Source organism: Porites lutea, chromosome 9 (genome assembly GCF_958299795.1).
Source record: "Porites lutea chromosome 9, jaPorLute2.1, whole genome shotgun sequence".
Lineage (NCBI taxonomy): Eukaryota > Metazoa > Cnidaria > Anthozoa > Scleractinia > Poritidae > Porites > Porites lutea.
In genome coordinates this window covers 10,805,827-10,821,650 of record NC_133209.1, presented here as the reverse complement: position 1 = coordinate 10,821,650, position 15,824 = coordinate 10,805,827, and the positions used below count along the sequence as shown (strand labels likewise).

General features: G+C 40.1%; 1 protein-coding gene across 1 annotated transcript in view; it reads right to left on the bottom strand.

Moving 5' to 3' along the window:
* Positions 1–989: 989 nt before the first annotated feature.
* Positions 990–15,824, bottom strand: part of LOC140948886 (voltage-dependent calcium channel subunit alpha-2/delta-3-like) — a 39,285-nt gene continuing 24,450 nt past the window's right edge. Inside the window, exons 19-32 of the mRNA XM_073398153.1 lie at positions 15,613–15,675; positions 14,494–14,618; positions 13,093–13,185; positions 11,722–11,786; positions 8,614–8,634; positions 6,948–7,016; positions 6,217–6,293; positions 5,256–5,331; positions 4,263–4,315; positions 3,820–3,869; positions 2,795–2,884; positions 2,147–2,183; positions 1,533–1,609; positions 990–1,129 (exon numbers count right to left, since the gene is read on the bottom strand). Of these exons, the coding sequence (XP_073254254.1) occupies positions 990–1,129; positions 1,533–1,609; positions 2,147–2,183; positions 2,795–2,884; positions 3,820–3,869; positions 4,263–4,315; positions 5,256–5,331; positions 6,217–6,293; positions 6,948–7,016; positions 8,614–8,634; positions 11,722–11,786; positions 13,093–13,185; positions 14,494–14,618; positions 15,613–15,675 (1,036 nt within the window). The remainder of the gene's footprint in view (positions 1,130–1,532; positions 1,610–2,146; positions 2,184–2,794; positions 2,885–3,819; positions 3,870–4,262; positions 4,316–5,255; positions 5,332–6,216; positions 6,294–6,947; positions 7,017–8,613; positions 8,635–11,721; positions 11,787–13,092; positions 13,186–14,493; positions 14,619–15,612; positions 15,676–15,824) is intronic.

The following is a 15,824-nucleotide window of genomic DNA, read 5'->3' as shown; positions in this document are numbered from 1 at the left end:
GCACTTCCATTTCAGGTCCCTAATCAACTCAAATATGTAGCCCATCTAATGTCCCTAATCTCCTCGCTCATGTAAACCCACATAAGGTCTCTAATGTCCTCGTTTATATAACCCAACTTACGGTTCTTACCTCATCCGCACTGTCATTACAAGGTGTTGTGAGCTCGGGCGGTTTCCTGTAAGATACTTTTGCCGGGACTGGGTTATTTACAGCGTCCAACACTATGAAATATCAAATGATTAAGGAACAAAGTAACAGGGTTTTCATTAAGAATTCTAGTAGCAGGAGAAAGGTGTAACGTTGCAGGAGAATAGTCAGTTTTAAAGAGGCTCCACATCTGAGGAAAAAATAGTCTAGACCTTTAGCCGGAGAATTCTGCGTAGTAAACGGATTCTCCGATCTCCAATGCCCAATGAACACCCTGAAGGAACGATGATTTCCTAATCCTAACAATAAATGAACGCTTTCCGATAACATCTAAACGTCCTCTATATGCATATATAGAGACGGTTATTAGAACAGTGTTTATGCGGTGTTTAACAAAACCTCGTCAGCAACGCTATTTTCAATCTACTCAACTCCGAGTCCCTAAACGTTGTCAACCGATCATGAGCAGGGCTCTGCTCGAAGGTCCACTTATCGTCTTCAATTGCGGTCCAAGTTAGATATCTTTCTATCAACAAGTCCCCAGGGGTTTTAAGAGCGGCCACTATTGCGCACTACTTCTGTGTATGGAGCGCGATGGTGCAGCCATTAACTTAGGTGACTTCGGTTTCAAAAACTAAACTTTCAAAATTGACGGTCCCTAATGAAGTTCTTCAATCGCGTCATCCCGTGCATACTGTTTAAAATCTCGAATTCCGAATCCCGAATTCCGCATCCCGAACCCCGGTCTTTAATAAGACAAATCCGCCAAGAAACCCAATTCGGCACCCTAAACATCCAGTTAATCGTATTCAGCATGTTGTTCCTACGTCATCTAACAACTCTAAATGGTGCTTGAATCGATGTTTAACTCATTTAAACTTGATCTAACATCATCCACAACATCCAACATTGTCCAACAAGGTATTCTAACAGCTACAGCATTTTGGTCCAAAATCAACAAAAACTTGAACAGTGTTAGCCCTGTATAAACGGGCCGTAAATTATTAACTCCTTTAGACCTGATCTAGGTAGCAGAGCATCGGATCTAGAATGTTGGACAAAGTTGCACAAAATGTTGTTGGTCCGTTCAAGCTGTTCTTAAAATAATCGCGGATTCTTGACTAAGAAAACACCTTCAATTGTAGCGTTTGTTTACCTGGCTTCTGAGGTCCGTTATCGGATTTATATACCTGGGATGAAATAATTAAACCGTGCTCACGGTTTGACAAAGCTCCCGAGACGGATTTATTTTCCTGGGCGCTTCGACCGAACTTTCCGGAATTAAGTTACAAAACATCTCTGAAACCCAGGGTAAAAATTTATGAAAAGCACTTTTGAAAGATACAATCTATCGGTTTTGTTGTCAGCCGTGTATCACCATTACATGTACACCAAGAATTATTGCGGCTTTCTACTACCAGTCGAAGATTGGTCCCAGTAACAGGTGCTAAATATAACCTCCTGAAAAACGAGAGAGAGACAAAAAAGTCAGAATTTTCACACTCCCATTTAAGTGCGAACAATTGTAGTCCCTGGTGTCTAGTAAAGTGTAAAATTGTAAATGCTTTTGTGTACGCTGGAACTGTACTTAATTCTTTTAGCTAGTTTACAGGCACACTAAGGCAAGTAACTATAAATAATTCAAACGATCAAATCCAGTAGTTTATTGACGCACAGCAGGTAGGTCGTGGAGCTAAACTGGGACCACTAAAAACCAAGTCCAGCTTGTGGTGACTGGGGCGCCAGGGTCTTAACCTACGGCCATGTTGCTGTCTTGCTCCCACCGGGCTCTAGCAACTTATTTTAGGGATGAAACTCAAGCCAGAGTGTCACCACTCAAAAAGAAGTATAAAAAAAGCTTATCAATGTTCTCTGATAAGACTATAAAATATAGTAATAACGCAGCCGGAATGCGAAAAATCAAAGACCAGCATTCATTCAATTCAAAAATAAAAGCTGTTGTTGTAAACCAATACGCTAATCCATGATCGTTCTTACCATAAGCAACCAGGGTTAACTTGACACTTAACCGTATCTGAAAAGAAGAGAGTTAAATAACCGGTTGAAGTTGTCATAACATAAGAAATCTTTAGTGACGCTAGAATTCATAACAAACCCTGCATACAGAAACGTATCTTATAAATATTTCCTGACGTAAAAGAAAAGGATGATGCAGAACAAGGAGGAACGGGAAAACACAGCAGGGACCGCGAACGAAGACTGGCGCCATGGTATATATACTTTATTTGCAGGGAAAAAAATAATAAACACAACGACAAGACGAGTGCCTTAAAGGATCGATCTTCTACATAATCAACGTAATTGCTATGGAAAGATGATTGTTATGGATACCGGCATAGGTTCAGTTTTAGGGTTTAACTAAATCGAGACAATGACTGATGAGGCCATAAAACCGTTAGAGATCACACAGCTTACAGTTTTTTTGCCATTGTTTTATTCTCAATGGTGTTATTCGAACAACATGACGAAGCAAATAAATTATTCGGCATAGATTCGGCATGCAGAGCTTGTTTACAAACGATAGCGTAAGCGTCCTTATTTAATGCGGAATCCCTGCCGACCGCAATCAACGTTTGGTCAGTGGCTTCTCTCTCTCTTCAAAAAACAGCTCACAAGCTACTGTACCTTCCCTTTCTTGTCTCCAATGTCCTTTATAAAATTGAAGTTCTTGAGAGCATGGGATCATGTCCTGTTGCTGTTGCCCTTCAGCCATGGCTGCGAATGAAAGAATGTGTTTCATTGTTATTTAGCTAGAATCTTTCCCTTAACAATGCACTCTTATTGGTTACTTGGAAGTCCCATGATTTTATTTAAAAACTTTTTCCCGCCAAGTCTCTGAGGGGGCAACATTGCAAAATCTATGACGTCAGAGGGTAACAGTGAACTGTTGTCCGCGAATGTTGACGACATGAGCTCAATGTTATTTATGTTGTAGTTAATTTTTTAATCTTCATACCTATTCTATTCTACCTAATCTTCATACCATCTTCACCATACCCAAAAACAAAAGAAAAAGAAAAATTACCTGAGATAAAAATTAACTACAACATACACATTGACTTTTTTCTTCGAGGGCTATAAAAGTAAAAACAATCACTGCAATAACTGGTCCCTTGTCGACCTTAAATAAATAAGTAAAGATTTGGAGTTAGCACATCCGCAAAGTAGCTCTTCGTCTACCTGATTCCTGGTCGAATTGGAATTTGACAATGTTGGTCTTTGAGGAGAGTCGAAAAACGGAGTACCCGGAGAAAAACCTCTTGGAGCAAAGGAGAGAACCAACAACAAACTCAACCCACATATGACGTCGAAGCCGGGATTTGCACTCGGACCTCATTGGTGGGAAGCGAGTGCTCTCACCACAGCGCCATCGCTTGTTCCCCGGGAAACAAAAGTACCTTTTTTTTTAATCTTAGGAACAGTCATTCTTGAGTACCTTCCCTTTCCTCTCCCCCCTTGGCCCTCAAAAAACCAGGGCCTGCTACGCAGGCGTAAGTCTTCAGGGAGGACTGCACATTCCCAAAAGCATTTGACAACAATAACGTGCGCAAATTGGGGTCAAACAGAGTGTAATATAGGGTATTAAACGGGCCTTAAGATCCACAAATATATCAAACCGCAAACTTATTGAATTAAAAAAAACAACTAACCTACACCGCTACGAGAAAAGAGACTGTAAATATTGAACTGCGCCAGCGACCTGCAAACATAAAAACACTAAATGTTACATCAGTATTCAGATAATTCACTTTTATCTGTTTCTTTCAGCGGATACTACTACTATGTTAGCCAGCGAAGATTGCGGGATTGTTATACCAGGGGTTCTTTCTTATTGGCGGAGTCACCACGCAAGGCTGGCGGCAAAGCTGCGAAGAATTTTGGCGGGCAATTTGACTTCCACCCATTTTTTCCCACTCGCCCGTGTCAAATCACACTGTGTGACTGTTTTGTGAAGGCCAACATTTTTTCATTGGCTATTACAAGGCTGCGTTGCTTATTACGCTGTCGAACGGACAGAGCTCTGCATCGTGACAATAAAGTCTGATCAATCGCAAGTTCAACCCAATTTCGAGTAAAATACTGAGTTGCTTACAAGAACACAGTCTGCGTCCAGAACTGAACGTATGATGTCACCGCAAAGAGAGGCTACACAAATCAGAAAACAAAGAGGTCAGTATACCAAAAGTTACCACACACCAGGAAAACCACGTGCACAAAAGTATGTCCGTTTCCAGGAAAGCCGCTGATACAGGGTTTGTGCTTGTTTTTTCGAGGAGTTTTCAAGCACTTTCTTTTCAAGAGCTTTTCAAGCTCCCCTGAAATCTAAAATTTACTTCGACGGCTTTTGAAGGAGTACTAGGGGTGACACGAGCCTTGCGTTTTGTCTTCCCCACGTACCATTTACCACGATGTCGTTTTTCCGCGCAAAGGACAAAAATGTTACAGGTGACTATCGGTAGTTAGCAGTTTTCGCGAGTTTTGATTGGCTTTCATAACTCGGAGTTTTTCAAGGCTCTGTACTGTTTGGGAACGGGAGTCAATATGGCATCTCGTTTCGCGACAGTTTCTAACCTGTTACATGCAGGCTCCGAGATAGTCGGGTCCGCCAAATTGAGAAATCTTAGCGATAAATGAAGCAGCTGTACCAGCAAATACCAAGAAAGGGAAGACTATTTTCCGTGTTTACCTGGCACTCTGTGTTAACAGTCTGGTCTGAAGCATTTGTATAACGAGCTTTTGGTAAGGTATTCCGATCATTCAAACGAAAGCAACAATGAGCAGTGATTGCATGTAGTACTGTACAAGATAGCTCTGACTTTGGAGTTTGTGGATCAAATCCTACAACGCGATCATTTAAACGAAAGCTTGGGAGCAGCGCTTTTCTGTTGTTCTATAATTAAATTCAAGCATTGGAAGGTGGTTTTAATTTTGAGCTCTTGTACGAAATCTCAAGGAACTAACTTAAAGCCACAAATCGAAACTCCTATAATCAAAAACTGAGCTTATGGTTAGCTCTTGAGTAACAGCTTTTCACTTATAAGTATTATTTTGCAATTATTTGTTTCATCTCTTTGTTTGGCCTTACATTCAAAAGTGTCCTGGCATTTGAAGTGTTTCCCTCTGGTTTTTTGCACTCTTCTTGTGTACTAGTAAAAGTTAACCTGCATAAAATAAGAAAATCCCAGCCCTGCATGAATAATTATCTCTGAGTAGAAGTGTACTGCTATAGCTAGCTAACTCTCTGCTAACGAGGGATACCTCTATAAGACGCACAGCTCCCTACAACGGACACGTCTAGTGGAATTAATCTATTAAGGGGAAACCTCTGTGAGACGAAACTTAGTGTCGGTCCCAGCCTTAGTCGCCTTACACACAATGGAGTGCAGTCCTTCAACTGACTGGCGGACGGCGACTGCTACATGCTACATATAAGCACGACCGACAAGCTTCGGACTTCCTAGAAAAAAAATCCAGCTAGAGGCTGACAGGCCGGTCAAGCTGTCTTTAAGTACACTAACCATGACACTGTTCTGAATTTTAACTCTCTGTTCTGCAGTTTAACAATTAGCTGTAGCTTTATAGATTTGTTGCCGTTCTCAACCTTCGACTTTTGACATAGACAACTGAGGGAAAATCCGTCGCCTCAGCTGGAAATAGTGCCTTAAAATGAGTGAAAAGTGATTTGTAGAAAACTGACAAAGATATAACTCTTCAGAGTCGCTAAATTTTGCAGACGTTTGTGTCGGTGGGGGGGGGGGGGGGGGGGGGGCACAAACTTGCCCGCCACCCACCATACAAACGTCTGTAAATTTTCGCAATTTCGCGAAGCTATAATATCGATCTTCGCTCACTTAAGACGAAGCTATTTCAAACTAGACAATTTTACTAATGGCACTCTGTCCAGTGGTGTCGACTCGACGGCTTTTCTTTAACTGATCCATGTCCATAGTTGAAAAAACCGTGGAAAAGTCCATTTAAGATGTTAAATCCCCAAGCTGCTTTTTTAAATCAATAAAATTTACCATAAAAAGCAAAACAAGACTAACTTTTCAAACTGAGATGTGTTGATTAATGTTCTCATGACGGTTCCTCCTCCTTCAAGCGCGCCCAAGAACTTACCAACCTGATGTTAAAACAAAAAGAAAACTGATTTTCCATTGTATTCAGTTTCTACTGCATAATTGTCGGTTGGCACAAAATACAAACTAAGCTGAAAAAATTGTCAATGTGCTTCCCACAAAAAAGGAATTTCTTATCTTGCTCCGTAGAATATACATGTATCATTATTATTGCGGCGAGTCGGGAGTCTCTTAAATTTTCGTGTAAACTACACTAGACTTATTAACGTAAATTAAACTCGCTAATCAATAAAAATGGCTGTTCCCTAAAGAGCTGAATGTTGTAATTACGGAGTTTAAGATGCTACGAGGCCATGACGGCGACAGCAACGAGAACGTCAAAAAAGCAATAAGGTTTAGATTAGAACAACAAACTTGCAAGTATATTACACTTTTTGGTACATTTCCTCGTCGCTCCCTTTCACCAAGACCTGAAATTTCAACACACGACGATGGATTTCCCTTTCTCCTGCTGTACTTGAATAGGAATTCAGCTCCTGCAGGCAATTTCCCTTACAATCGTGACAAAGTTAGCGAGTTGGAGTAATCGGGCTGAAGTTTCAAAGAACAGGAGATCACTTTTTAAGTGACTTTTTCGCCGCTGTTCTGGAAACTAAAACTCTTGTTTTGTTTGTAGGCCGTGACTTTGTCATTTATACCTCAGATCCACCATCGACATTTGACGCCACCACAAAGCCATCATCGTCGATAAAACGACAGTAACGTTCCTGAAACACAAATACAAAAATTATGGATCTTAAACTAAAAACAAATAGAGTAAAACAATGTTGATTCTCACTGCCATGTATAAATTCGGAACTTACTGAAAATCACCACAAGCGTTGTTTATTGTTGTTGTCATTTGAAACGTAACCGACTAGGAACAAAGGGCGAAAAATATTACTGACTACCTACAAAACGGGAAAAAAATTACCGACTACTGACAGGAAAAATATCAACCGACTACCGACATGGACCGACATTATCTTTTTTTCAGAAAGAAGAGCATATCTATCTTTCTAGGAAGTTACCACCGACAAAGGTGAAAAACCGAACATTTGTCGTTTCGACTGACATCACAAGTCTTTTTACAAATATACCGCATAACGAGGGCATTGACATAGTATGCGGAGCGTACGAAAATTTTGACAGAGCAACCCAACGATTCCTACACATTACCTGCACACGGTTTCACTGGCACACCGGTATAGATGTGCAGCCTGCAACCCCTTGCAGTTTTTTTAAGTTTCGCCAAAAATAATTTACGTATCCATGAGGCTAGAGTTGGCGTTTCCCTCCGTGTCCAATAAACCTCCCTTCATTTCTTTTTATTATGTAGTGCCCTGTAATCAACAGGGAAGCCAAGTTCACATTTGCAATAAAAGCTTTGGTGATTGTATCGGTACTATATTGGAAAACAAAGGTGAAATAAACGATCAATCAAATGATGCATCAGTTTTACACGTTCTATAGGGATGAAAGCTTTGAAACTGAGTGAAATACATAACAAATATTATTATTCATTCAAAATTTTCCCCGATTCTGATTGGCTAAAAGCACACGTTTAATTCATCATAACCAGTTACTGATGACCAAATTTGGAAGAATTTTGTGTTTAGCGACGAAACGACGTCAAAAATGCAGCGTTCTTGCAGGTTAATGCACCGTTAACCGAGAAGACCTGGGGACGACGTTGAGTTGGTTGGTTGTGAACTTGAAAAATGGCGGACATTTCACTCGTTTCAAAACTAAGAACTAGGCGAAAAATAGCTAAAAACATGGCAAGAACAGCAAGAAGACAACTCGAAGGGTGACATCTGCTATTTGGAGAACATTTGCGGAGCTGAACAACCCTAAATGTGCACTATCGAAGATGAGCTTGAAATCGATGGATAGATGGAGGTAAGCATGTTTTAGCCATGTTTTTGAACTAGGAATTATTTTGAATGAATAATAAAACAATTATTGTATTCGGCTTTCGTATCATATGAAGAATTATGGAGATCTCGGAGGGTGATATCCGCCTCGGCCTCCTCGATCTCCATAATTCTTCATAAAATACTCAGCCTCATTCGTTCATTGTTAATTAATGTTTTAACTTATTAACTGAGATTTACCGACAACCGACAAAGATCGAAAATTTTAACCGCCTACCGACAAACTAACTGAATTTTAACCGACAACCGACAAGTGGACCCCCATTCAGACCCTCTAGGAAACGGCTTTAGTTCGAATAATCAGAAGTTCGAAAAACAGCGATTGCATATGCTATTACAAATAAGATAATGCGATTTTCTCTCACAAACTGAGAGTTGAAACACTTACCATAGAGATGTTGCAGTTCTCCTGTAAAAAAGAAAAACGAAAGCATAAATGTACGTGTTAAAAATTGGGAACAAAAACTAGCCACAATTCGAAATACAAACGCACACAAAACCCACAATCTCTTGCAGCGCTCTGCCGAAGAGCACGCACTGGAAATGTCAGCTTTGGAATTCCTTTGCAGTTGGTAATATACTTCACCAACTCAGTTCATAAAACTACTTTTTTTAGAACCAGCTAGAATTGGCAGGTCAGATCAGTCTGGTCATAAAGACAATTCCACTCACTTATCAGAACTGTGCAGTCAGATCAGTCTTGTCCTAAATAGTATGCTCGGGAGTGATCTAGAAAAGCCTTAATTTCCTTTACAAACCAGAACCAGCCGTTCTAAGTTGATCTAAGTTCTGTCTTTTGATAACTGCCTGTTGTCAACGTTCTATTATTTTTTGCGCGCTACCATATCATTTTCAAGGTTTCGTTAGAAAGAAATAACGTTAAAGTAGGAATTCAAAACCTCGTTGAAAAACTAGAGAAAAGAAATTAACGACCTGACATATTATAACAAACGGCTGAACAACTAAGTAAATAAATATTATAGAATATAGTATTTATAGCGGAGCTCTCGTGCGCGAAGCGCGGGCCAGCGGAGCACCATGGGTAAATCTACCCATCCCAGAAAATTTGGTAATCACGTGACCGTACACCGAACGAACGAACGACCGTCCGTCCGCACCACAGGCATACCAATGTTAAATCCCACACTTTCTTGCAAGTTTGGGAGCACAGGAAAACTGATATTTTGTATCGCGGGCTCAGGTGTCCACCCATCGAGGTCAATTTAGCTTATGCGCGTTTGTAAGATTTGAGACAATGATCTGACCGAGATCAGGCTTGATATAAGTTTACAGAATTTTAAAAAGCCTTTAGACATTTTCTCACCGCAAATAGAAAGAAGACGTTACAAAGAATATTTAGTTAAAATTCTGGCTGTAAAATAAAACTTTTGAGCGATTTTCTTGGCTCGAGTTCATCTTTGAAAAAAGAAAACACCGGGAAGCCGGCTTAAAACATAAAGTTATGCTTTAAGCTTGAAGACTCTGAATTTTTAGAGACACTTAAATACTTGACTTCGTGAATGAAAATTGTTGTCTCTGTATATGTTTCACCGAATTATATTTCTTTTATGGATTTTCAGTAGTCTCTCTTGCAATTTTAATCGCTATGCCGTTTGTTTTCGGTCGCTCATGAACATCGCTTGCAGGAGTACTTAAAACGCCGCGCGTACAAACGCTTTTGAAGATTGCACGTCGTTATAAAACCACCAAATAAAAAATAAACTCCCTATTATATTGAAGCGTAACTCTATTAATATTCATTCAAACACTCCATAGCTCGCAACCGGCTGGCCGTATAGGTGATTTATGAATTTTTTTTAGCGGTTTCGCTAAAAGCCCACGCGTGCTTCGATCGTCCTGAATATTGAATGAGTGCAATTTGTATTTCAAAATTGTGAAATACTGCTGTCCGAGGACTGTATGATAAAAACAGCGCCTCATAGTACTGTTTCACCTCAGATGTGATGTATAAAAAGTATAATAGGTTGGTTTACACGCCCCCAGATTTTGTAAAGCAAACTTGTCGAACGCAAAAAATTCGGCCTGATTTGTTTCCCAAGAATTTGTTTTCCAGGCCTAATCTACTGTGATCAAGAGCCATTATGGCTCTTAAATGTGATCGAAGATGATTGCTATTTTTTGGGTGTACATATAAGGCTATCAACTCGATGTCAGATTTGGTTCACTCTTGGACAGTTTGCAAATTATTTTTCTCTAAATTAAAATCGCTTAGCCCCTCCCTCAAAAGTCATATGAATGTGCTCTAAAGTTTACTGATTTGTGGAATACAAGTTTATTGTTGAGAGCTTCGCTTTTAGCCCTGGCTAAATCTATATATTAGCAATATTGACAGCAATAATGCTAGTGGGGCTGAACAAATGACTGAAACAAACAATTTAAATCAAACTTAGCATTGTTATGAATCCCAACTTCAAGTAACTGGCCGGAGGCAAACCTATATTGGCTATTTTCCAAGAGTGGCCTTAAGGGGGTCTGTGGGGGGGGGGGGGGGGGGGGGCTTGAACTCAGGGCCTCCGAATTGCAAGTCCAGCGCTCTACTGAACTGCTCAGCCACGCCGCCACTGCCAGCTGGGGCCAACACTTCACAAATATTGCCTAACTTCTACTAAGTTCATTTTGAGAAACCTCTTCGAACCTCCCCACAACGACAGTCCCCCACAACGGCCACCTTGGGGACAGAAGGAGGTGGCCGTTATGGGGAGGGAGGGGGATACTATGACATTTTTTTTAAAGGAGTACAACATGTTGATTGTGCTAAGTTCATGCTTAGGGTATCTGTTATGGTAATCCAATCATATAGAATAATAATGTAGAGATAATACACAAAAAAATTGAATAATACTTTAGATCAAATGTTAATGGGCAAGGTTCGCAACATTCGCCTAATTATTGTAGACAATTCATGCTTACTGCAACATTATTTTAAAATGGAACACAATCAAAATACGGTTGCCGCGATTGATCACCAACGCGCCATACGAATCAAATATCATGACCATTCTTGACTTTCACCAATCGCTGATAGACTGTTCACAGTCCCCTATTTTTTCGTGAGATCGTCAAGATATAGCGCGTCTTACCGTTAATGGAGGCCATCTTTATTTTCAAATGTACTGAGGGGGCGCGCGTCGGGGATTACAGCTCTACCTTTCTCGCTCCCTCCCAAGCCCCTCCCACCCCCCTAAGTAGTTTTCACACTCATGCAAGAGGGCAGCTCGTTACGCAAAGCGCTCGATCTCGACTATGTCACGAAATTCAGCCAAATTAGGAAATTAAAAAATGCTCGTTAAATTAGGAGAAACATAAAAATAACCGCTTAAAACATTAAAGGAAGGTTAAAATAACACAACAGAAACAACAGATGCCAAAGTCTTTACATGAATTACAGTAAGTTATACGTTCCAAGGCCGCAATATTATGAAGCTCGCCAAAATTTGCGAGCCCTGTTTTGTTCTTGGTAAACTGCGTCTCTTACCATTCCATTAACAGCCTTGAATAACTCTTCTTTAAACGTTTTCTCTTTTACGCGCATTCCAACCACTGTTAACAAAGGAAGAATTCAGTTATACACAAAAAAGCCAACGACAGAAATTATTCGATGTACTGTATACACTTGGTTTGTCAAACAATAAACTGGAAACATATCTCGTTTTTGGTCAACAGTGATTTATTGTTAATGATATATGAAATAAATCATATATGAACTGCGGAAATGAAATGAAAATGAAGAAATGATCAAGTAAATAAGAGTGTAAAAAGTCAACGTTTCGGCGTCATCGTAACACCATTATCAATATTACATGAAGTAACAAATTATGCGAATGTGTCTAGTTGTTATTAAGTATTGCTTTGTCTAGTACTTGAGAATAATATAAATACTACTTTCTTTTAAAAAGAAAGGAAAAATTTTATGCAAAGGATAAACTTTCTAATTTAGTTTATGACTTAATAATAAACCTTACTCAAGAGATAGGAAAATAAATCAGTTGTATATTCCAAAGCCTTCTTGTAGTTATAGTTTTGGAAGAGACAAGATAAGGTACCAGATTTGCAAAGTCATCCTATGTTAAAATGCATCAGCTCAAGTAATCTTTAGAATAATAGACAGGTTAGGCATGCATCAAGGGAAACGACAGATGGCACTGAGATGCTCACGCCATTGTTAATGTATGAATCCGACAACGTTAACAACGTTATCTTTCATGTTTCTTTATGAAAGTGAAGGCATTCAAATCTACGTTGTATATGGCCAGCGCCAATCGAGAAGCGCAGTATCCCAGCAGAACAAAATAGTCACGTGGGCATCTTACTTAGCCGATCACATTTTAAGAAACTAAAACGAAGCTTCAAAATTGTAGGGTGTGCATTTTTAAGGAAAGACAAAAGTTGTTCTAGACTGAGTTGTAAGCCCTCTTGACGCTGTTAACAGCAAACAATTTCCGTAGCCGGATAACACTTTCCTCGATCTGCATAATTCTTCACATCCTACTCAGCCTCATTCAATAATTGTTAATGAGTTCACGCATCATTTTATCAACACTGTAGACAGACGGCTGCAATGGTTCCGCTCAGTGTTTTTGTTGTGAAGGATTGAGAATGGTTTAGGCTCCACCGACATTTTCTCAATAAGCAGGCTTGACTGTGACATTATTTTTTAAGGCCATTTTATCTGTAGAACGGTGTCAACTTTATGGTATTGTCCAGTTGACAGCAAGAAAAAAAATTACCTAAATCAGAGGGACCCTTCAACTCGAACTCTCAGACGCACTCACTCAACTCGTACTGGGTTAGAAGCATATCACGCTCTCACCCGACCCATAACATTCGAAGCTTCAGTCCAACTCACCTGCAGCTACAACTGTGTTGTTGTTGTCGTCTGAAATAATGATGGGAGCACTTGCGGTTATCGTGACAGATTCGCTGACACCACTTTGGTAAACTACAACACAAAAGTAAAACCCTAATGAGAAACACTGCTGTCAGAAGGAGTTCGGTAATGCTGGTGGGTTTGTGTTTCACAGCAACACAGAAAAGCTTAAAAAACTATTTCATATTTCCCTCGATCTCTATTTAGGTTATTCCATAATCATCATGTTACTAGACAGCAACATAAAACTTTTGGCCTCGTCTACTACATTTATCCCCCGACCTCTCATATTCAGACCAAGCTGGAACCGGGCTCCTCCGAGGGGAAAAAAGGCGCGCAAAAAAATTGGCGAGCAAAGCGAGCCCAGCGAGGGACTGGGGAGGGGGAAGAGCTGCGCGTTCCCCACTTTCTCCACTAAGGAGAGGAGCCTGGTCCCAAGCTACTCTCATTTCAAAATTCAAAGGGAAAGTAAAGGAACACGTGATTCTAATCTAAGAGTACGAGACGTAGGCTCGGCGATGTGCTCTTATCTCTTATGAATTGTGTGGATAAGCGATTTCCACGGACCTTCAGTTCTATCCCCAAGTTGTCGTGGTGTCCCTGTAAGTAAGGATAAGAAACACTTCGCGCGCTGGCTCTTTGTAAACACTATACGAGATTTTTCTGGATTAAAAAATGTTTTTCTGGATTAAAAAATGCAGGCAAACATCCGCCACTAAATCCGAGAACATTCATTCAGATATGAAGTATTCACTTCAAATCTCCGGACACTAGATCAAACCGTGCTAACGACAAAACAAACCAGGTACCACAGAGTTTGTACCCTTTTCAGCTCTATAAATTCCAAGACTTTCGATGAACTTTTCCATGACCTTTTCAAGGCTTTCTATGACCTTATAGGTTACGCTGTCTCTTTTCAAAACTATTCTTGTTTGAAGGTATTTTTTGAACAGTTTCAACAGTTCAACAGAAAAACTCTGGTGACCATCAAAATGTGTGTCGTTCGCGCCGTTTAATATCTTCTCTCTATCTCACATCGTCTTTGCTTTGTCATCTGCAGTAACTAATTAATCCACCAGACAAAACTTTTTACAGTTTTCCATGATTTTCCATGACCGACAAGTAAATTCCAGGACTTTTCAGGCCTGCAAAATAAAATTCTTACATTCCATGATTTTCCCAGTTTTCCATGACCTGTACAAACCCTGTACTAAAACCTTCTGGATTCTTCACGAATTTGGAAAATATAAACGTATACTTTTACTGTCATTTCCCTCCTACACAACCAGCAAAAGTATTTTTAATAACTTCAGATTCTACGGTGGAACAACTAGAAATGTTTTTTGCATTCCCAACGTACGATTTGGTATGTTTTCTTACCATGTGCTCTGTAAGGAGCAGAGAAAACAATGATTGTTTTGTCCACGCCATCAGCTTTGTCTGCATACTGAACTGCCTGTCTGTAAAAACGTTCTTTAGTGTAATATCGTGGCAATGGAATATCGCTGTAAAGATAACATAGACAACAAAAGTCGTTTGGTACAATTCATGATTTCTAATTAAAAGCTGTTATTATAGGCTCCTGGTGTAATATCTGATGTAACAGTGGAATCAAAATTACATGCAAATTCAAGTTACAGATGCAATCTTTCACTTCGCCACTTAAGGAACGAAAAACGAAAAGTGAACTAGAGACGAAATGTGTCCCGCAATTGTTTGTGGGATCATTTCTGGAGACGCGCCAATCAGCTATTAGCCAATTTTTTTCTCTGTCCCTAGTAACAGTCCCAAAAGTCTTTGCGAAAGTAAACTCGTACCAGTCTCCTGTTTCTGAAGAGGAGAATAGTCATAACATTCTCACATTCTGTTTGACACCCCCTCTTCCCCATAGAACACTGTTGAGAGATCGTGATGTTGTGCAGATTTTAAACCCGTACAACTTTTGTCACAACATTATCACAACATATTTTGGCTATTGCTTTCGATATGTTGAGGCTGTTGGACCGGCTCTCATCCGTTCTCACAACTTTGCTGTACTAATGGAAGCACAACGTAAGTAATCCTGGCTTGTAATAAAAAACAATACAGGAGACTGTATTTAGCCTGCAAGCAAGCCCCCCATTTCGGATGGCGAGCGAAGACACGCGACAACGCGCGAGTGAGCTGCTGTGACTCCTAACGATATCCCCAAAACGGACAGCTTGCTCGCAGACTAGATGGTACAACCCGGCATGATCTTAACATCTCCCATCATTCTCTCAACGAATGCGGTGATGTCTTGAGGTTGTATCTTGATGTACCAGTGCACAAGGGAATTCTCTTATGCAATGTCCTTGTTTCTGTATAATCTCCTGTTCGTCAGTCTTCCGTCTGTTTTTGTCCGTGTGTACTGACTAACTACTAAGGGAGGACAGAATTCTGACTGACTGGCATTTAACAATATAAGCTGCAACAGTTAAGTAATTTCCAGACAAGCCCAATTCTTATCCAAGAACATACCTGGAATTTAGCCACCTCATGATTCCTCCATGCGCTGCCACAAATATATCTTCTATTCCATCCCTGCAAACAGCAGAATATTTTAAAATCTGTACTGTGATACAGGGGATATCCATACTTCCTCATTGAGGGTTTATTAGCTTTGCCCCCCAACCCCTACTACTCTGGAAGTCCCTGTTAAGGTTTTATGCTTTCCCTTAAACGTTTTGGCC